This window comes from Panulirus ornatus, chromosome 48 (genome assembly GCF_036320965.1).
Source record: "Panulirus ornatus isolate Po-2019 chromosome 48, ASM3632096v1, whole genome shotgun sequence".
NCBI classification, from domain to species: domain Eukaryota; kingdom Metazoa; phylum Arthropoda; class Malacostraca; order Decapoda; family Palinuridae; genus Panulirus; species Panulirus ornatus.
Genome location: NC_092271.1, coordinates 29540480 through 29561796, shown reverse-complemented (window position 1 = coordinate 29561796; position 21317 = coordinate 29540480). Strand labels below are relative to the sequence as shown.

The following is a 21317-nucleotide window of genomic DNA, read 5'->3' as shown; positions in this document are numbered from 1 at the left end:
CTCTATCATATGCCTTCTCAAGATCCATGAATGCTACATACAAATCCATATGTTTTTCTAAGTATTTCTCACAAACATTCTTCAAAGCAAAGACCTGATCCACACATCCTCTGCCACTTCTGAAGCCACACTGCTCTTCCCCAGTCTGATGCTCTGTACATGCCTTTACCCTCTCAGTCAATACCCTTCCATATAATTTCCCAGGAATACTCAACAAACTTGTACATCTGTAATTTGAACACTCACCTTTATCCCCTTTGTGTTTATACAATGGCACTATGCATGCATTCTGCCAATCCTCAGGCACTTCACCATGAACCATACATGATTTGAATATCCTTACGAACCAGTCAACAACACAGTCACCCCCCTTTTTAATGAATTCCATATATTTGGAAAAAAAAGGTGGTTTTGATCATTTTGCTGCCTTGAATTTACGGGTGACAGAGGTTTTCCTTTAATTTAGTGAGTTTGTTATCAGATTATACATTAATCACTGTATCCCTTTCATAAGAAAAATCACTAAATTTTTGATAATACAAGGAAAAGACTTCTAGTTCAGTAAAGTAACAGTGTATTACTCCTTAGGAAGTACTTGCCCCAACTCTGCAAGTATCCAGAAAGTTACATTTATGAACCTTGGAAGGCACCACTTTCTGTCCAGAAAGCTGCAGGTTGCATTATAGGTCAGGATTACCCAAGACCTATTGTTGATCATGACATTGCCAGAAAGCATAACTTACAGCGAATGAGTAAGGCTTTTGCAGCAGGTAAGGAACCACCACTGTTTGGGTTTTGCATTTTAGGATTGCTAAACTGTTTCTGGCAGGAATCTCAGGAAATTTATAAAGTAACATATTGAAGTAAGAAAACTGCTCTTCTTTAAGCCAGTTGAAAATTAACCCTAATTGACTGAAACCAGGGATCTTGATGGGCAGAATACATCTAAGTTGTCATCACCATGATAATATTTGTTTGATTTACTTTTTGAAATTTTAGAGTAACCATTTATGTAAGATTTCAATACACTGGAAACTTAGGTATTGTATTTTTTTATTCCAAGAATGAATTGCTTAAGAAATTCTAGACTTTGTTTTTGGCTAGCACAAGGTGGGTGCTTAAACAATAGTTGTCCAAAATTATCCATTATATTTTAATCAAACTTTTGTGTGTACAGAGGCTTCATCAGGAATCTACAAATAAGAGGAAAAAACTGCATCTAAGAGCTTCTGGCACAGTTTTCTCTCTTTTTTGTAGATTCCTGATGATGCCTTTGTGAGAGCAAAAGCTTGATTGAAATAAAATGTAAAATTTTGGACAACTGGTGTTTGAGCACCAACCCAATGGTAGAATAATTTGCAAAAATTTAAGAACATAAGAAAGAATAGTAATAACTCTAGATATGCTGTCGTATTCAGTTCTTTGTGCATATATATTGGGGTGTCTGAATGTGTGTGGATGTAACCAAGATGAGAAGAAAGGAGGGATAGGTAGTGTGTTTGAGGAAAGAAACTTGGATGTTTTGGCTTTGAGTGAAATGAAGCTCACAGGTAAAGGGGAAGAGTGGTTTGGGAAAGTCTTAGGAGTAAAGTCAGGGGTTGGTGAGAGGACAAGAGCTAAGGAAGGAGTAGCACTACTGAAGCAGTTGTGGGAGTATGTGATAGAGTGTAAGAAGAGAGAGGGATGATTATTGGTACCTATGCACCCTGGTCATGAGGTGAAAGATCATGAGAGACAATTGTTTTGGGAGCAGCTGAGTGAGTGTGTTAACGGCTTTGATGCACGAGACCAGGTTATAGTGATGGGTGATTTAAATGTGAAGGTGAGTAATGTAGCAGTTGAGGGTAAAATTGGTGTACATGGGGTGTTGAGTTTTGTAAATGTAAATGGTGAAGAGCTTGTAGGTTTGTGTGCTGAAAAAGGACTGGTTATTTGGAATACCTGGTTTAAAAAGAGAGATATACATCATTATACATATATGAGTACAAGAGATGGTCAGAGGGTGTTATGGATTACGTGTTGATTGATAGGCATGTAAAAGAGAAACTTTTGGATGTTAATGTCCTGAGAGGGGCAGCTGGAGGGATGTCTGATCATTATCTTGTGGAGCCGAAGGTGAAGATTTGTAGAGGTTTCCAGAAGAGAAGAGAAAGAGAGTATTGGGGAGAAGAGAGTCGTGAGAGTAAGTGAGCTTCAAAAGGAGACTTGTGTGAGGAAGTACCAGGAGAGATTGATTGTAGAATGGCAAAATGTGAGAGGAAATGACGTGAGGTTAGTGGGTGAGGAAAGGGATGTATTTAGGGAAGCAGTGATGGCTTGTGCAAAAGATGCCTATGGCATGAGAAAGGTGGGAGGTGGGCAGATTAAAAACAGTAGAGTGGTGGAATGAAGAAGTAAAGTTCTTGGTGAAAGAGAAGAGAGAGGCATTTGGACATTACTTGCAGGGAAGTAGTGCAAATGACTGGGAGATATATAAAAGAATGCAGGAAGAGGTCAAGAGAAAGATGCAAGATGTGAAAGGACAAATGGGAATTGAGGTGAGGGAGTATTAAATTTTAGGGAGAATAAAAAGATGTTTTGGAAGGAGTTAAATAACATGTGTAAGACAAGAGAACAAATGGGAACATTGGTGTAGGGGGCAAGTGGGGAGATAACAAGTAGTTATGAAGTGAGAAGGAGATGGAGTGAGTATTTTGAAGGTTTGTTGAATGTGTTTGTTGATAGAGTACCAGATGTAGGGTGTATTAGTCGGGGTGGTATGCGAAGTGAGAGGGTCAGGGAGAATGGTTTGGTGAATAGAGAAGAGGAAGTGAAAGCTTTGCGGAAGATGGAAGCTGGCAAGGCAGCAGGTTTTAATGGTATTGCAGTGGAATTTATTATAAAAGGGAGGTGACTGTGTTGTTGATTGGTTGGTAAGGATATTCAGTGTATGTATGAATCATGGTAAAGTGCCTGAGGATTGGCAGAATGCATGCATAATGCCATTGTACAGAGGCAAAGGGGATAAAGGTGAGTGTTCAAACTACAGAGGCATAAGTTTGTTGAGTATTCTTGGGAAATTATATGGGGGGTATTGATTGAGAGGGTAAAGGCATGTACATAGCATCAGTGTGGTATCAGAAGTGGTAGAGGATGTGTAGATCAGGTGCTTGCTTTGAAGAATGTATGTGAGAAGTACTTAGAAGAAACAAATGGATTTGTATGTAGCATTTATGGATCTGGAGAAGGCATATGATAGGGTTGATAGAGATGTTTTGTGGAAGGTTTTAAGAGTGTATGTTGTGGGAGGTAAGTTGCTATAAGCAGTGAAAAGTTTTCACCAAGAATGTAAGGCATGTGTATGAGTAGGAAGAGAGGAGAGTGATTGGTTCCCAGTGAATGTCGGATTGCAGCAGGGCGTGTGATGTCCCCATGGTTGTTCAGTTTGTTTATGGATGGGGTGGTTAGGGAGGTAAATGCAAGAGTTTTGGAGAGAGGGGTGAGTATGCAGTCTGTTGTGGATGAGAGGGCCTGGAAAGTGAGTCAGTCATTGTTTGCCAATGATACAGCTCTGGTGGCTGATTCGAGTGAGAAACTACAGAAGTTGGTGACTGAGTTTGGAAAAGTGTGTGAAAGGAGAAAGTTGAGAGTAAATTTGAATAAGAGCTAGGGTTTTAGGTTCAGTAGGGTTGAGGGGCAAGTTAATTAGGAGGTAAGTTTGAATGGAGAAAAACTAGAGGAAGTGAAGTGTTTTAGATATCTGAGTGGACTTAGCAGCAGATGAAACCATGGAAGTGGAAGTGAGTCACAGGTGGGGGAGGGGGCGAAGGTTCTGGGAGCATTGAAGAATGCGTGGAAGGCAATAACATTATCTCAGAGAGCAAAAATGGTTATGTGTGAAGGAATAGTTGTTCCAACAATTTTATATGGTTTCGAGGCATGGGCCATAGATAGGGTTGCATGGAGGAGGGTGGATGTTTTGGAAATGAAATGAGTACACATGGGTCATAAGTCCCATTACCTACAGTATGTGAGGGAAAGCACTGATCAGTATCAATGTAGGTTTTCTGTCAGCATATTACAGTACCATTACTATCATAAATATATTGTCCATCTATCTGATATGGAACTGCTTCATCTGCGTTTCAAAGCAGGAGCTTAATGGACATTTTTTTTTCTATAGGTAAAAACAAGACTTCACCTTCAAGCAAAGAATCTGCTAAAAAGAGGACAAAGAAATAGATGCATACATCTGTAAGTGTTGAAATTAAACATATTCCTCACATATATTTATTACTGTGACTTTAAAATAGAAGATACAATGAGAAATAAAAACAAAACCTCACAAAGATTATACTGTACTTAACATAAAGTAAAGCTGAACCAGAAGATTTCCATCTTAGTTATTCTTTGGTGGTGTGTGAAATTCTTGGTGTAATAATTTGAAATTCAAAAGTATCAACAGCAAGTTAATGATTACGATGGTTTTTAGTCATTGAATTGCTGAATAGCCCACAAGTTTGAGGCATGCAGTTTGCTGTTTCATGTTACTGATTATTTTTCCTTAAATAAAGCTTGCAGAGTTTTAATGTTCTTGCACCATTCTCTTTAAAAAGAACTTTTTTTTTTTACTATCAAAGTTGATTCCTGCTTGCTCAGTTTTAATGAAACACACCTGAAGTAGTGATCATGATATAAAAAGCAGTTCAGAAAACTTAATGCTACAAGCTTCTATTTTAGGAAATCTTTTTGTGGAATTAACATCAAGCAATACTTGTCAGTTCTCCCCCTATTGTGATGTTCTTTAGGCATACTGCTGCATAGCATCATTGAACAAGCTTGAGGTGTGCCATAGTGATGTGAAAGCATCTACTAAATGGCCTCAGATATACCAGTTTTCATTGTTATTCACAATTAATGTTAAAAATGTGGACATTTTAGTTACTAAAATATTTTGTTCAGTGCTAGGGTTCAGAGTATCATGCATTACTAGAATTATTGCACATTGCTGTTAGTGGAACTCTTTCTGTCCTTAATATGCAGGTTGTATTGAAGATTATTTCTTATCTTTTTCAGTGTTTTTGAATATTTTTGATGACATTTCTTTCCATTAGATATTGTATTTATTAGATATTTCATTTATTCATAATGTGTAGTATAGAGCTTCCTTGATATGTGTTCTTCCTTCTTGGCCTGTCAGTTTCATTTGATAATCATATGGTGTAGTGTGATGTACTGTCTTCGGAATGAAAATGAAGTGGTGTGGTCTAATTTAGGCATGATGGTTACAAAGCATTTTGTAGTGAATTAACTCATGGTGAGATGTGTTGAGAAATGAATGAGAGTCAAGTTGGGAGGTGTGGTGTTTGAGTCAGAGTATATCATGTAGCATAATTTTGTGTACTGACATGAATGACAGCCAAATAACTTCATGTCTTATACTGATTTTTTTAGTGATAGGAGATATGTTGTTATATGCTGATGCTTAAATGATAAGTGACATGAAGCAATATGTGCATTCATGACTAAGAAGTGGTGTGGTGTGTTGCAATAACTTTTTCTCTTTTTCAAGTGTATTCATTGAACATGATGATGGTGGTTTTTTTTAAGAGCTCCTCCCACAATAGCAGGAGATAAAGCAAGAATACGAATAATTCAGAATCATTATCATAACAATATTTCACTCACACTAGTTGTATGTTCTAGAATTAGAAGGGTACAGTATATGAGTTGTGAATAATCTTACCCATCATAATTATGTCCTTTTTTACATATATGTTTCAAGATGGTATTTTCCACTAATATTACTCCTTTTGTTAAGATTTCAAAACTTTAAATTCTCCTTGAAGTATTTCACGAGCTTGTACTGTGGTTGAATCTTAAATTGTAACAGTGTATCTCTCTCTGCTTGTAATTCCTTTCTCATTTACTTGAATTTATCGAGTGCATACCAGCATCTTTTAGGGGAGCTGTAATTTTGTTGAAATAGTATCCCAGCCCCTACCCCATATGATTTTGCCCCTGACTTCTTGCAAGTCTTTGAGGTTGGGGACCTCAATTCTGCAAACTTGAATACCGAAAAATGTGAATGGGATAGGGGTTAAAGGTGAAGGTAGACCTTAAAAAGCAAAACATTTCGTCTTTCCCTCTTCCTCTAACCTTTTCTACCTTTAAGAATCATGTCTACAAGCTCATGCAGTGCCATGATTAATTTCTTAATTCTTTTCGTCTTACTCTCTCTTTTCTCCCTGGATGGCCTTGATTAGGGGCATATCCTGCTGGTGACATATCAGTCACAGTAATATAAAAGTAAAGATTCAGAATTAATACATGTACAAACTCCTGAAATATTTTCAAAGGGATTTTAGAGGTTAGTGAAAGCAATAGTGGAAGGAATAATATTGAAATAATTTACCATCCTTTTGGATGGTAAAATAAACAGAACAAACCTTTAATGACGTAGCGTTGTTGAAACAGATGTTTAGATAATTAAGCATTGTCAAGGATTGGAGATGTGTGTACTTACTAATAAGATAAATAATTCATTTTTTATTTTGTGTACTTCATGCACAAAAAGCTTATTTAAATTACTTATGTAAATACACTTGAACTAAGTTATGGTATTTGGTATTCTGATACCTTAAATGAAAAGCTTATTCGTATTACTTTTGTAATTACACCTGAACTTAAATCATGGCTTTCTGGTACCTGAAATATCTGATACATAGTTACCAGTACTTTAAGATATTGTGCTCGTGTGATGGCTTTGATTTTGTAGACATAACCTAGATATTTTGAGGGTGTTTTTGTTTGATGTATTTTGTTTTATAGATGTAAATTTACATTTATAACTTTCATTTTACATCAGATTCATAAATGAAGAACTAAGAGTTTGTAGAATATCAGCTTTTAACATGCAGGATAGCCAGAGGTGTGGCTCATGTGATATCAAAACATTAAAAGTTCAGTTAATTTTCTTCTCACATATGAAGTATTTCTCAGTTGTGCATGGATCTGCACCAGCACGGAACCTCCACCAGCCATGGAGGAAAAGACAACGCTCATCATTATCCAGAGCTTCGCCTGGTTCCCCACGACCCCAGAAGTCCACTTGTGTTTCCATTGGCACACCAGATACCCAGTGCCATGTTCCATCATCATCAAGACTTGCACCGATCCAGAATCCCCAGCCGCCTGAAGCCGAATACACAGATTCTGAGAGGAGAATTTGATGTACATATGATGACTCACAACATGTAATGTTTTATATATAGGGTCACAAAGGAAAGGTGGGATGAGATGAAATTGATCAGAAAGTTGGTAAATGGGGAGTGCTTGAGTTAAATGAGAATGGAAGTTATCATGTGGATGTCTCTGCTTATAGGAGTTTATTCCTTGCAAACACCAGTACTCAGCTCAAGTTGATCCTAAGGTATACGTTTTTGAGAAATGATGTAAGAGAAGAACAAAAGGGTCTGACTGAAAATGTGGCTGTGGATGGAAGGTTAAGAAAGGTTGTGTTTGAGAAATGATGTAAGAGAAGAACAAAAGGGTCTGACTGAAAATGTGGCTGTGGATGAAAGGTTAAGAAAGGTTGTGCTGAATACTGGAGTCGAGACAGTTCTTTGGAGATTCTGACCAGTTTGCAGTTCTTGCGGAGGCAAGGATCAGGGAGATGTGGAGATATGTCTTAAAGAAGACTGGAGAGGTAAAAGCGATTGCAAGCAAGATGAATCAGAAAGAATGAAGAATTATGAAGGAAGGGGACTGAAATTTTACATGGAAGTGCAGTAAATGTTGGGATGCATTCATGTGTAAATGAGATGTTTCGAATATTTAGAAAAAGACAGTTTAAGGTTGTGAGATTTAAGAATAAAAGAGGAAATGCATAGTGGACGGATGAGATTAAAAATGCCATGGAAGAGAAGAAAAAACAAATGGCCGATTGCTTGAAAGGAATTTACATGTATGAATACGAGGTGTGGGCTAAAGATGAAAAAAAATAGGAAAGAGGTTGAATTTGTTGGAAACTAAATTCTTGAGGATAGTGGGTGCTAGATAAAAAACATGAGAGTATGGATGTGTTGGAAATTAAATGCTTGAGAACAATATTTGGTGTGAGAGTTTGACTGAGTAAGAACTGATAGGGCAAGTGATGGGTATGGTAGTGATAAGAGGGTTGTTAGACACACGTAAAGGTTAAGTGGTTAGAGGTCAGGTCAACTAAGAAGTTACGGATGCCAGAAGTGGAGGGAACAAGGAAGGAGAGACCAAGGATGAAAAAGAAGGATGGAATGAAAGATGCTTTGGGTGATTGGGGTCTGAAGAAGCTGGAGAGTTTGAGGCATTCATGGGATAAAGCAAACTGGAGCAGTATGGAATACAAGGGATGATATATGCTGTCAGTGGGCTGAGCCAAGGTCATGTGAAGTAATCAGAGGAAACCACAGAGATCCTTGTGAGCTAGACCTCTCACCTGCTGTCCATGATCTAGTTCTTGTACTAAATCAGACACTGATTTCTTATTTTATGGTATATTATGTACATTTAGCACATAACTTATAGCATTTCAGCAGACATGCAGATGCTAATATATTAACCATTGAGGGAATGCATCATGAACTTCCAAATTTGGTCACAAAATTTGATCATGGGCCATCAAAACAGCAAATTTATCAAGGGCAAAGGAAACCTTTAACCACTCCACCTGCATAAATTTGTATACCCGGTGCAACTGCTTTACCCATAATCAAGGTAGACCTCAGATACCATCAGGACTGCATTCCTGAAAGTGCAACTTTTAGCAGAAATGACTGTGTGAATCCATTTTTCTTTTAGAAACCTATGTATAAAGACTAATTACCTACCTCAAGACATATTTTTCTTCTGGCAAGAGAAACTATGAAATATATCACAATTATATTGTAAGAATTATTGCGCTACCTCGCAAACGCGGGAGACAGCGACAAAGTATAATAAAAAAAAAAAAAATATATTGTAAGAATTATTGTGTAAACATAAAGAATTTTGACAGGCAAAAGAACAGTAAACTAACTCATGTAGAAGGTAGATTTATTAGTAAATAAGATCATCAGGACACATTATAATATATTTTTGCATGCATTTGATACAACTGGCATTTTCAGTTGTGTGTTCACCTACTTACCTCACTGACTAACATAAGACAGAAGTGTTAGAACTACATGATGGAGGGCAGGAGAAGGTGTTGGCTCAAAAGAATCATTCATGTTGTTAAACATAAGTATAAATTTTTACATGGATAGTCAGTTCTTTTAACAATGATAATTTCTTAACTAATATCCATGATATTAAGTTAAGAAACCTGTAATATGAAGAACTCAATAGATACACTGCAAGTAGTTACTGGGTCTTTGGTAATTAGAATATTTAAAAAGGTTTTGCTGACCAAAAAATAAAAAAGTTTTAATGAATCACCCTACTTTCAATACCAAAATTAGCAATATTTTATTATTATTAAATACCAAAATTAGCAATATTTTATTATTATTATTATTTTGCTCTGTCGCTGTCTCCCACGTTAGCGAGGTAGCACAAGGAAACAGACGAAAGAATAGCCCCACCCACCCACATACACATGTACATGCATAGATGTCCACACACGCAAATATGCATACCTATACATCTCAACATATACATATATACATACACACACACACACACACACAGACATATACATATATACACATGCACATAATTCATACTGTCTGCCTTTATTCATTCCCATCGCCACCTCACCACACATGAAATAACAACCCCCTCCCCCCTCATGTGTGCAAGGTAGCGCTAGGAAAAGACAACAAAGGCCACATTCGTTCACACTCAGTCTCTAGCTGTCATGTAATAACGTACCGAAACCATAGCTCCCTTTCCACATCCAGGCCCCACAAAACTTTCCATGGTTTATCCCAGATGCTTCACATGCTCTGGTTCAATCCATTGACAGCACATTGACCCCGGTATACCACATTGTTCCAATTCACTCTATTCCTTGCACGCCTTTCACCCTCCGGTATACACATGTACATAATTCATACTGTCTGCCTTCATCCATTCCCACCGCTATCCCACCACACATGAAATGGCACCCCCCCCTTCCCTTCCCCGCATGCATGCAAGGTAGTGCTGGGAAAATACAACAAAGGTTACATTCGTTCATACTCAAGTCTCTAGCTGTCATGTGTAATGCACTGAAGCCATAGCTCCTTTTCCACATCCAGGCCCCACAAAACTTTCCATGGTTTATCCCAGATGCTTCACATGCCCTGGTTCAATCCATTGACAGCACACTGACCCCGGTATACCACATCGTTCCGATTCACTCTATTCCTTGCACGCCTTTCACCCTCCTGTAAGTTCAGGCCCTGATTTCTCAAAATCTTTTTCACTCCATCCTTCCACCTCCAATTTGGTCTCCCACTTTTCCTCATTCCCTCTACCTCTGACACATATATCCTCTTTGTCAATCTTCCTCACTCATTCTCAGAATCGGGGCCTGAACATGCAGGAGGGTGAAAGGTGTGCAAAGAATAGAGTGAATTGGAACGAAGTGGTATACCGGGGTCGATGTGCTGTCAATGGATTGAACCAGGTCATGTGAAGCATCTTGGGTAAACCATGGAAAGTTTTGTGGGGCCTGGATGTGGAAAGGGAGATGTGGTTTCAGGGCATTACACATGACAGCTAGAGAATGAGTGTGAACAAATGTGGTCTTTGTTGTCTTTTCCTAGTGCTACCTCGTGCATGCGCAGGGGAGGGGGGTGCTGTTTCGTGGGGTAGCGACAGGAATGGATGAAGACAGCAAGTATGAATATGTACACCTTATATATGTATATGTATGTGTACGATGAAATGTATAGGTATGTATATGTGCGTGTGTGGGCTTTCATATATATATGTATGCATGTGTATGTGGGTGGGTTGGGCCATTCTTTTTTCTGTTTCCTTGCACTACCACGCCAATGTGGGAGACAGTGACTAAGTATAATAGAGAAATAAAAAGAATATATATATATATATATATCTTCTTTCATACTATTCGCCATTTCCCGCATTAGCAAGGTTGCGTTAAGAACAAAGGACTGGACCTTTGAGGGAATATCCTCAAATGGCCCCCTTCTCTGTCCTTTCTTTTGGAAAATTAAAAAAAAAAACGAGAGGGGAGGATTTCCAGCCACCCGCTCCCTTCCCTTTTAGTCGCCTTCTGCGACACGCAGGGAATACGTGGGAATTCTTTCTCCCTTATCCCCAGGGATATATATATATATATATATATATATATATATATATATATATATATATATATATATGAGGAGATAAAACTGGGAAACTTGAGGATTATCTACAGAAGCTTAACCCCCAACCGTGTTACTGTACATAAAGAGGCCTGGAATAATTCCTCCCCATATGACCATGAGAAGGGCAAAAGCAAACCCAAACTGTTATGTTTTAATCCCTGGTGGTTACTGTCAGTGTTTGATGCTGTTTGGTTTTTGAGTGACTGCCAACCACACACATGCAAAGAGAAAAACTTAAATATACACACTCATGTAATGTGGCCAAGGATAATTACTAAATTGCACTTGCCTGGAAAGGAGTCATCAAGGAACAGAACAACATCATATAAGTCGATGGGGTTGGCTAGGTCACCCTCAATATCCCTGAAACAAAAAACATTATTAAGTAAATATATTTATTTATTATACTTGATCACCATTTCTTGCATCAGATAGGAAGCACATGAAGAATGGCCCGTCCACTCATATACACACACATTTTTGTTTTATATTTATTTTATTATACTTTGTCGCTGTCTCCCACGTTAGTAAGGTATGTGGTGTGAGGTGGTTTGATCGAGTAAGTAATGAAAGGGTAAGGGATGTGTGGTAATAAAAAGAATGTGGTTGAGAGAACAGAAGAGGTTGTATTGAAATGGTTTGGTCACATGGAAAGAATGAGTGAGGAAAGATTGACAGAGGATATATGTGTCAGAGGTGGAGGGAATGAGGAGAAGTGGGAGACCAAATTGGAGGTGGAAGGATGGAGTGAAAAAGATTTTGAGGGATTGGGGCCTGAACATACGGGAGGGTGAAAGGCGTGCAAGGAATAGAGTGAATTGGAACGATGTGGTATACCAGGGTCAGTGTTCTGTCAATGGATTGAACCAGGGCATGTGAAGCATCTGGGGTAAACCATGGAAAGTTTTGTGGGGCCTGGATGTGGAAAGGGAGCTGTGATTTTGGTACATTACACATGACAGCTAGAGACTGAGTGTGAACAAATGTGGCCTTGTTGTCCTTTCCTAGCGCTACCTCGCATGCGAGTGGGGGTGCCATTTCAAGTGTGTGTGGCGGGGTGGCAATGGGAATGGATGAAGGCAGCAAGTATAAATATGTACATGTGTATATGTCTGTGTATGTATACGTTGAAATGTATAGGTATGTATATGTGCATGTGTGGGAGTTTATGTATATACATGTGTATGTGGGTGGGTTCGGCCATTCTTTCATCTGTTTCCTTGCGCTACCTTGCTAATGCGGGAGACAACCTCTAACCATAATAAAAAAAAATATATATAACTAATGTAATAGCTGTATTTTATGAATGTTTTCACTGTTTATAAAGGTTGGTTAAATGAAATATTTTTTTGAGATGGATAATTCTAAGCAGTTTGAGAGTTATGTGAATAGAAACATTAGTATTGCTTGTCATCAGTATAAAGCAGTTTGAGAATTATGTGAATAGAAACATTAGGATTGCTTGTCAGATCAATATAATGTTAAGTGAAAAACTAAAAATTACTTTTATCATTACAGAAGTCTATTTATTTCGTCTTCTTCTTGGCAACTTACTGATGATAAGTTGTCGAGTTTCTACAGGAGCAAACACAGGATATACACACTTGATCCACCCAGTGTTATTGGATCCAGAATTAAAGGTAATAGCTATGATAGTAATATAAAATCGGTATATTACAGATGTTTTCACTTCTTAAGGGGTAGATGAAAATAAGAGTAGAGAATAGACAATTAAGGAAGAATTCATTATATGCTACAAAGGTGAACATTTAAATTGAAAATGTATGAATTCTGCTTTTAAGGTAATTATTTTTTCAGCTGAAAGTCATATTGGTAAGGAATAGATCAAATTTATAAGATCTATATGAGTAAGAAAAAAATTTTGATAAAAAAATATGAATAGAGAATCAAGGCAAGATTAGCCATCTGATATGATGTAAGACATTTAAATCTTCCTTCAAGTGTCTATGTCTATATCTCTGATGCCTGTGCCAGTTGAAACTCCCTCATGGGGGTGGCCACAGCAATAATCTCCATAACTAGTGAACTCCAGTACTGCTTCTTAGCTTAGCTTTTAGTGCCTCATCCTTAAAGGCCACTGACAGAGGGCAACTCTAGTGCAGTGTTTGCAGGGGCTCCTACCTAATGTTCCTACTGACTATTTCTATCTGGTATGACTGTGCTCTAGAAGTGTAATGACTATCCAAGAGTATCTAACAGTAAGATATAATATTAGAAACAGGGGCAACAGAAGACTAGTTTCAAGAAGAAAAAGTGAATATTTACTGAGAGCATGCAAGTTAAAGGTAAGAGAACTGTATCATCACATGTAACTGGAGTAAATGATGTACAGACCCCCTTGCTGTCTGAAAGGAATAGTGTCATGTCATATGGAATGGTTGATGTGATTTATGATTTTCTATGCTAATTTTTTTTTCTTCATAATTTCAATTTTTTGTAGGAGGTCTTTACCATCAGCTGTTCATTTAGTGTTGCAACTTGCTACTTACCTGCAGTGTTGTCGTGCTTGCTCCCATGAGTAACGTTCTGTGGAGTGGATGGTAAAGCAGCCAAGTCCAATACGTATGAAGGGGTATGGGCATTCTGTGCCATCACCTTCAAAAATATTTTTTAAATAATTTTTTTTTTTCCCCATTTGACTTAGCTACATAAAGAAACAAACAAGACATACATGCATTGAGTGATTTTCTCTCTCCTTGCCTCGGGCAAAATCTCCTCATAGATACTTGTAAGTGTATAAATACTTTGTCTGTTCACTATCATATCATAAGCATTCCATTAAATTATTATCAGTATTTTACTCAAGCAGATTTCTTTTACAGCATTGTAGATTTCTAATGTTTGTGTTCTTTACAAATAGTTTGTTGAGGCAATTTTAGTGTTTTTTACCTGATAAAGGTTTGACATATAACATATCATCCATCTAAGTGTCGAATAAATGCAATGTAAAGTTTTTCCTGATTAAGTGAGAGTTAAAACAATTTTATCCTCTGAAAAATTCACATGAAATAAATATCTTTTTTAATACCTGTTTGTGGGGTTTCAGTTGTTAGGATGGATGGTAGCTTGTGTGTTGGAGACTGAGGGTCTCTACCTCTTCTCCTCCTCATGCTGGTGAGGCTGACAGTGTGACGGTTGACAGTCCTCTCCAAGCCCTGTAAGGTCCTCTGGACACGCCGGATTACCTTCCCTTTGTGTGACCCATTTATATGTTCATTTGGGCACATGTTTGTTTTTTGGATAGTTAGATGATGTACCAAATCAAAAAAATTCAAGGTGCTTTCTCAATTTTCAGACTTTTGCATTGACAGAATTTTAATAGTGATACCAAATTATCTTTCAAGTACATAATGAAAATTATCTACAAAAATGTACTTGAAAATAGCTTTACAGTCGAGTTGATTATGAATATAAGGCCATATATATATATATATATATATATATATATATATATATATATATATATATATATATATATATATATATATATATATATTTTTTTTTTTTTCTTTTTTTTTTTGCCGCTGTCTCCCAAGTTTGCGAGGTAGCGCAAGGAAACAGACGAAAGAAATGGCCCAACCCACCCCCATACACATGTATATACATACGTCCACACACGCAAATATACATACCTACACAGCTTTCCATGGTTTACCCCAGACGCTTCACATGCCCTGATTCAATCCACTGACAGCACGTCAACCCCGGTATACCACATCGATCCAATTCACTCTATTCCTTGCCCTCCTTTCACCCTCCTGCATGTTCAGGCCCCAATCACACAAAATCTTTTTCACTCCATCTTTCCACATCCAATTTGGTCTCCCACTTCTCCTCGTTCCCTCCACCTCCGACACATATATCCTCTTGGTCAATCTTTCCTCACTCATTCTCTCCATGTGCCCAAACCATTTCAAAACACCCTCTTCTGCTCTCTCAACCACGCTCTTTTTATTTCCACTCATCTCTCTTACCCTTACGTTACTTACTCGATCAAACCGATCAAACCACCTCACACCACACATTGTCCTCAAACATCTCATTTCCAGCACATCCATCCTCCTGCGCACAACTCTATCCATAGCCCACGCCTCGCAACCATACAACATTGTTGGAACCACTATTCCTTCAAACGTACCCATTTTTGCTTTCCGAGATAATGTTCTCGACTTCCACACATTCTTCAAGGCTCCCAGGATTTTCGCCCCCTCCCCCACCCTATGATCCACTTCCGCTTCCATGGTTCTATCCGCTGCCAGATCCACTCCCAGATACCTAAAACACTTTACTTCCTCCAGTTTTTCTCCATTCAAACTTACCTCCCAATTGACTTGACCCTCAACCCTACTGTACCTAATAACCTTGCTCTTATTCACATTTACTCTTAACTTTCTTCTTTCACACACTTTACCAAACTCAGTCACCAGCTTCTGCAGTTTCTCACATGAATCAGCCACCAGCGCTGTATCATCAGCGAACAACAACTGACTCACTTCCCAAGCTCTCTCATCCCCAACAGACTTCACACTTGCCCCTCTTTCCAAAACTCTTGCATTCACCTCCCTAACAACCCCATCCATAAACAAATTAAACAACCATGGAGACATCACACACCCCTGCCGCAAACCTACATTCACTGAGAACCAATCACTTTCCTCTCTTCCTACACGTACACATGCCTTACATCCTCGATAAAAACTTTTCACTGCTTCTAACAACTTGCCTCCCACACCATATATTCTTAATACTTTCCACAGAGCATCTCTATCAACTCTATCATATGCCTTCTCCAGATCCATAAATGCTACATACAAATCCATTTGCTTTTCTAAGTATTTCTCACATACATTCTTCAAAGCAAACACCTGATCCACACATCCTCTACCACTTCTGAAACCACACTGCTCTTCCCCAATCTGATGCTCTGTACATGCCTTCACCCTCTCAATCAATACCCTCCCATATAATTTACCAGGAATACTCAACAAACTTATACCTCTGTAATCTGAGCACTCACTCTTATCCCCTTTGCCTTTGTACAATGGCACTATGCACACATTCCGCCAATCCTCAGGCACCTCACCATGAGTCATACATACATTAAATAACCTTACCAACCAGTCAATAATACAGTCACCCCCTTTTTTTACAAATTCCACTGCAATACCATCCAAACCTGCTGCCTTGCCGGCTTTCATCTTCCGCAAAGCTTTTACTACCTCTTCTCTGTTTACCAAATCATTTTCCCTAACCCTCTCACTTTGCACACCACCTCGACCAAAACACCCTATATCTGACACAAAAGAGGGCAAATGAGAGTTGGGGTGAAAGAGTATCATTAAATTTTAGGGAGAATAAAAAGATGTTCTAGAAGGAGGTAAATAAAGTGCGTAAGACAAGGGAGCAAATGGGAACTTCATTGAAGGGCGCAAATGGGAGGTGATAACAAGTAGTGGTGATGTGAGAAGGAGATGGAGTGAGTATTTTGAAGGTTTGTTGAATGTGTTTGATGATGGAGTGGCAGATATAGGGTGAAAGGAGGGCAAGGAATAGAGTGAATTGGATCGATGTGGTATACTGGGGTTGACGTGCTGTCAGTGGATTGAATCAGGGCATGTGAAGCGTCTGGGGTAAACCATGGAAAGCTGTGTAGGTATGTATATTTGCGTGTGTGGACGTATGTATATACATGTGTATGGGGGTGGGTTGGGCCATTTCTTTCGTCTGTTTCCTTGCGCTACCTCGCAAACGCGGGAGACAGCAGTGCGGTTTCAGAAGTGGTAGAGGATGTGTGGATCAGGTGTTTGCTTTGAAGAATGTATGTGAGAAATACTTAGAAAAGCAAATGGATTTGTATGTAGCATTTATGGATCTGGAGAAGGCATATGATAGAGTTGATAGAGATGCTCTGTGGAAGGTATTAAGAATATATGGTGTGGGAGGCAAGTTGTTAGAAGCAGTGAAAAGTTTTTATCGAGGATGTAAGGCATGTGTACGTGTAGGAAGAGAGGAAAGTGATTGGTTCTCAGTGAATGTAGGTTTGCGGCAGGGGTGTGTGATGTCTCCATGGTTGTTTAATTTGTTTATGGATGGGGTTGTAAGGGAGGTAAATGCAAGAGTCCTGGAAAGAGGGGCAAGTATGAAGTCTGTTGGGGATGAGAGAGCTTGGGAAGTGAGTCAGTTGTTGTTCGCTGATGATACAGCGCTGGTGGCTGATTCATGTGAGAAACTGCAGAAGCTGGTGACTGAGTTTGGTAAAGTGTGTGGAAGAAGAAAGTTGAGAGTAAATGTGAATAAGAGCAAGGTTATTAGGTACAGTAGGGGTGAGGGTCAAGTCAATTGGGAGGTGAGTTTGAATGGAGAAAAACTGGAGGAAGTGAAGTGTTTTAGATATCTGGGAGTGGATCTGTCAGCGGATGGAACCATGGAAGCGGAAGTGGATCATAGGGTGGGGGAGGGGGCGAAAATTTTGGGAGCCTTGAAAAATGTGTGGAAGTCGAGAACATTATCTCGGAAAGCAAAAATGGGTATGTTTGAGGGAATAGTGGTTCCAACAATGTTGTATGGTTGCGAGGCGTGGGCTATGGATAGAGATGTGCGCAGGAGGATGGATGTGCTGGAAATGAGATGTTTGAGGACAATGTGTGGTGTGAGGTGGTTTGATCGAGTAAGTAACGTAAGGGTAAGAGAGATGTGTGGAAATAAAAAGAGCGTGGTTGAGAGAGCAGAAGAGGGTGTTTTGAAATGGTTTGGGCACATGGAGAGAATGAGTGAGGAGAGATTGACCAAGAGGATATATGTGTCGGAGGTGGAGGGAACGAGGAGAAGAGGGAGACCAAATTGGAGGTGGAAAGATGGAGTGAAAAAGATTTTGTGTGATCGGGGCCTGAACATGCAGGAGGGTGAAAGGAGGGCAAGAAATAGAGTGAATTGGAGTCATGTGGTATACAGGGGTTGACGTGCTGTCAGTGGATTGAAGCAAGGCATGTGAAGCGTCTGGGGTAAACCATGGAAAGCTGTGTAGGTATGTATATTTGCGTGTGTGGACGTGTGTATGTACATGTGTATGGGGGGGGGGTTGGGCCATTTCTTTCGTCTGTTTCCTTGCGCTACCTCGCAAACGCGGGAGACAGCGACAAAGTATAAAAAAAAAAAAAAATATATATATATATATATATATATATATATATATATATATATATATATATATATATATATATATATACATATATATATATATATATATATATATATTAAAGTAGCTTCTTTTATTTTCTTTAAAATTTGAATTTTTGATGAGTTAGAAAAAAAATGAGGAACATATAATTATATGTATCTGATGCATTTTGAAAAGCATAATTGAGAACTGAGAGGGTTTATACTTTAAAATATTTGGAAAACACTTGTAACAGAGGGTAGGGGTAGGAGGTTTCTTCTTTTACTGTTTGAGGAAAATATTTAGCAAGAATTAATCAATACAAGAAGGAAATGAGATATCAATTTTCAGAGGCTTCCTCTACCCAGGACTGGCAAACATCACAGTTGTGTAAGCGGAGGTACAGTGGAGAACCCCTTCATAGTGGTAGTGGAACATTTGACACCAGGTGTCACTGCAGTCATATCCAGTGTCTGCAGCCCCAAAAGATAGGAAAAAAAATACATGACAATTTTGCACACCATATATATGGTTCTCATAATCAAAGAGACTTAGGCTCTGAATTTAGAGAGAAAATACACTTACAGATGCAAAGAGGAAGGATTAAAAAAAGGAGCAATCGCATGCTTGTAAACAAACCTTCAATGCATGTGCCTATCATATGCAGCACCTTAAATGGAGGAAATGACCCAATTATCAGTCCTTTCAAACACAAAAAGAAGCTTATATGAAAAGGGAATTAGCCTGCTTAAGAGGTGTAACAAAAGGAGAAAATGAAGGAAAATCCCCAAAATTTAGACACAAGCCAGGAGCTGGATACTGAGGTATACATACAAAGTAGGTGGTGAGTTGGTTACATTTTTCCATGTAATTCTGAATTAGGCATTTGACCTTAACTTTCTTCTTATAAAGAAGATGTTGATGAGTTACATGTCCTGTCCCTGGGGACAGATGGTAGGCTTACCCACATGTTATTGGAATATTTAGAGACCAGGGCTGTTCCATCTCCCTGGCTCACTGGCTGACTCCTTTTAGAAATTATGTATGATTGATAATTCAAATACATATGGAGTTCTAGGGTACACTGGGCATTCTGAAAGGATTCATGGAGGAAGAATAACTGAACATTTAATATATGAATGAACTGTAGGACAAAGGAATAAGAAGACATGGGAGTAAGGTGAAATCATTGAGTAAAGGAGTATGAATATGAGAAGAGATGTATGAATAGCAAGAAACTTGGTGAAGGTTCTGCAGATATCACCCACCTTCATGAATGGCTTCTATTGAAATGTTATTTTATGAATACTTTATATAGGTTCTTTTCATCAAAAACTGAAGGAACCAAAGAATGACAATCTCAGATGAGCAATTGAAGATATGCCATTCAGCAAAGTCCGTACATTTTTTACAGCTCCAGAAAATAACTCTCTCTCTCTCTGGCTTAGACCTTCGACTCCTACCAGCGATGACATACATTAACATGACTTGCGTAGAAATGACTTAAACACAATACACATCCATGACTAACCCAGACAAAAGGTTACACAAATGTGATTTACCCACATACAGTATGATGTAACAAGTCATGACATACCTAGACAGGATGTACACACATCTTTTCGAAATGTGTCCTACTTAAGAATAAATGACTTACATAAGTTTATTTTACTGTAACAAAGTGTAGAAAGATGTGACTTGCCCACACATGACTTACCTAGACTGTTTGTTCGCTCGCTGGCCTCCTTAACCTCAACATCAACCTCCTGAGCAGACTGCTCTGACTTTTGGAGGTTAGCCTTTACCTCTGCCTCCATTCGTCTCAGGTGTTCCTGCCATGCCTGCCAGTCACAGATTCGCCTTGGGGTCACAACTTCACCATATGTCACAAAATAAGTGTGGATCATCATGGGCCACAAGGGCTTCATGGTTCATAAGGACATCACTCATTTGTAGTTTACTCAGAATGAATCCCACCAGGATTTACTCTGCATGGCTAACTAGTAATGCAGGTCTTGAACTTACAATGTTGTGTGCACAAAGACTGGTAGGATTACATATACTACATCATACTATTAGATACAGAATTGAGCAGAAAAGGATCAAATTCATCTAACCTCCTTAATCCTAATCATTCTTTGATTGCTGCCTTCCCTTGAAATGCAAGGATAAATGTTTTGAAGATGTGAATCTCGATGTATACCTAGCAGTTATAAATTCTTTGAAAGTACATGCACAGTAAGAAAGTTAATGCTGAATTACTTTAATATATGCTCAAGTTAATACAGGTGAATTTGTGACACGGATTATAGGCATCAGTTCTTCAAATAATATATATAGCCAACAGTATATATTTGTAGTTTCCCATAGTGGGTTTGTTTATACATAAAGTCTTTAATATGAGAGATATGATGACAAGATGATACCCATATAAACTGTTCAAACATCATGGACAGTTGAATTAGGAAGCATTTTTTTTTTTGTAAAGAGTTGCTGACTATTGGAATGACCTTCCCTGTGCTTCAGTAATAGCTGATAGTATAAAATGCCTTCAAAGTTCATCTTGAAAAATACCTAAGACACAAAGGTAAGGTTTACACTAGCCAGAAAGCATGTGGCTCCCTGCCCCATCGCCCTCTGCTTCAAGACATCACTGCACCGTGAAAATGGAGGACTCAAGTAAATCAAGTAAGGAAATTATTTTTCTTGAAAGAGCATTTTTATCCATGGTTGATTAGTAAACTACAAACGCTCTTCTTTCTTCCTCACAGACAATAGGAAACATACTGTTGGGGTCCATAAAAGTTAATCTTATTTTTTCAGAA

At 38.5% G+C, this 21317-nt stretch overlaps 2 protein-coding genes across 9 annotated transcripts in view; one reads left to right on the top strand and one right to left on the bottom strand.

Moving 5' to 3' along the window:
* The window catches only part of phr6-4 ((6-4)-photolyase), a 46076-nt gene extending 36644 nt beyond the window's left edge, over positions 1-9432 (top strand). For all 4 annotated transcript variants that reach the window (XM_071690398.1, XM_071690396.1, XM_071690397.1 and 1 more), the window contains exons 11-13: positions 589-770; positions 4163-4233; positions 6982-9432. In XM_071690398.1, coding sequence (XP_071546499.1) covers positions 589-770; positions 4163-4221 — 241 coding nt within the window. In that variant the 3' untranslated portion in view covers positions 4222-4233; positions 6982-9432. The remainder of the gene's footprint in view (positions 1-588; positions 771-4162; positions 4234-6981) is intronic.
* The window catches only part of LOC139763933 (uncharacterized), a 36041-nt gene continuing 18979 nt past the window's right edge, over positions 4256-21317 (bottom strand). For 3 of the 5 annotated variants that reach the window (XM_071690400.1, XM_071690403.1, XM_071690402.1), the window contains exons 4-8: positions 20210-20333; positions 14365-14526; positions 13826-13931; positions 11605-11678; positions 4256-7194 (exon numbers count right to left, since the gene is read on the bottom strand). In XM_071690400.1, the coding sequence (XP_071546501.1) occupies positions 6944-7194; positions 11605-11678; positions 13826-13931; positions 14365-14526; positions 20210-20333 (717 nt within the window). In that variant the 3' untranslated portion in view covers positions 4256-6943. The remainder of the gene's footprint in view (positions 7195-11604; positions 11679-13825; positions 13932-14364; positions 14527-20209; positions 20334-21317) is intronic. The other 2 variants (XM_071690404.1, XM_071690401.1) reach the window with 1 other exon arrangement.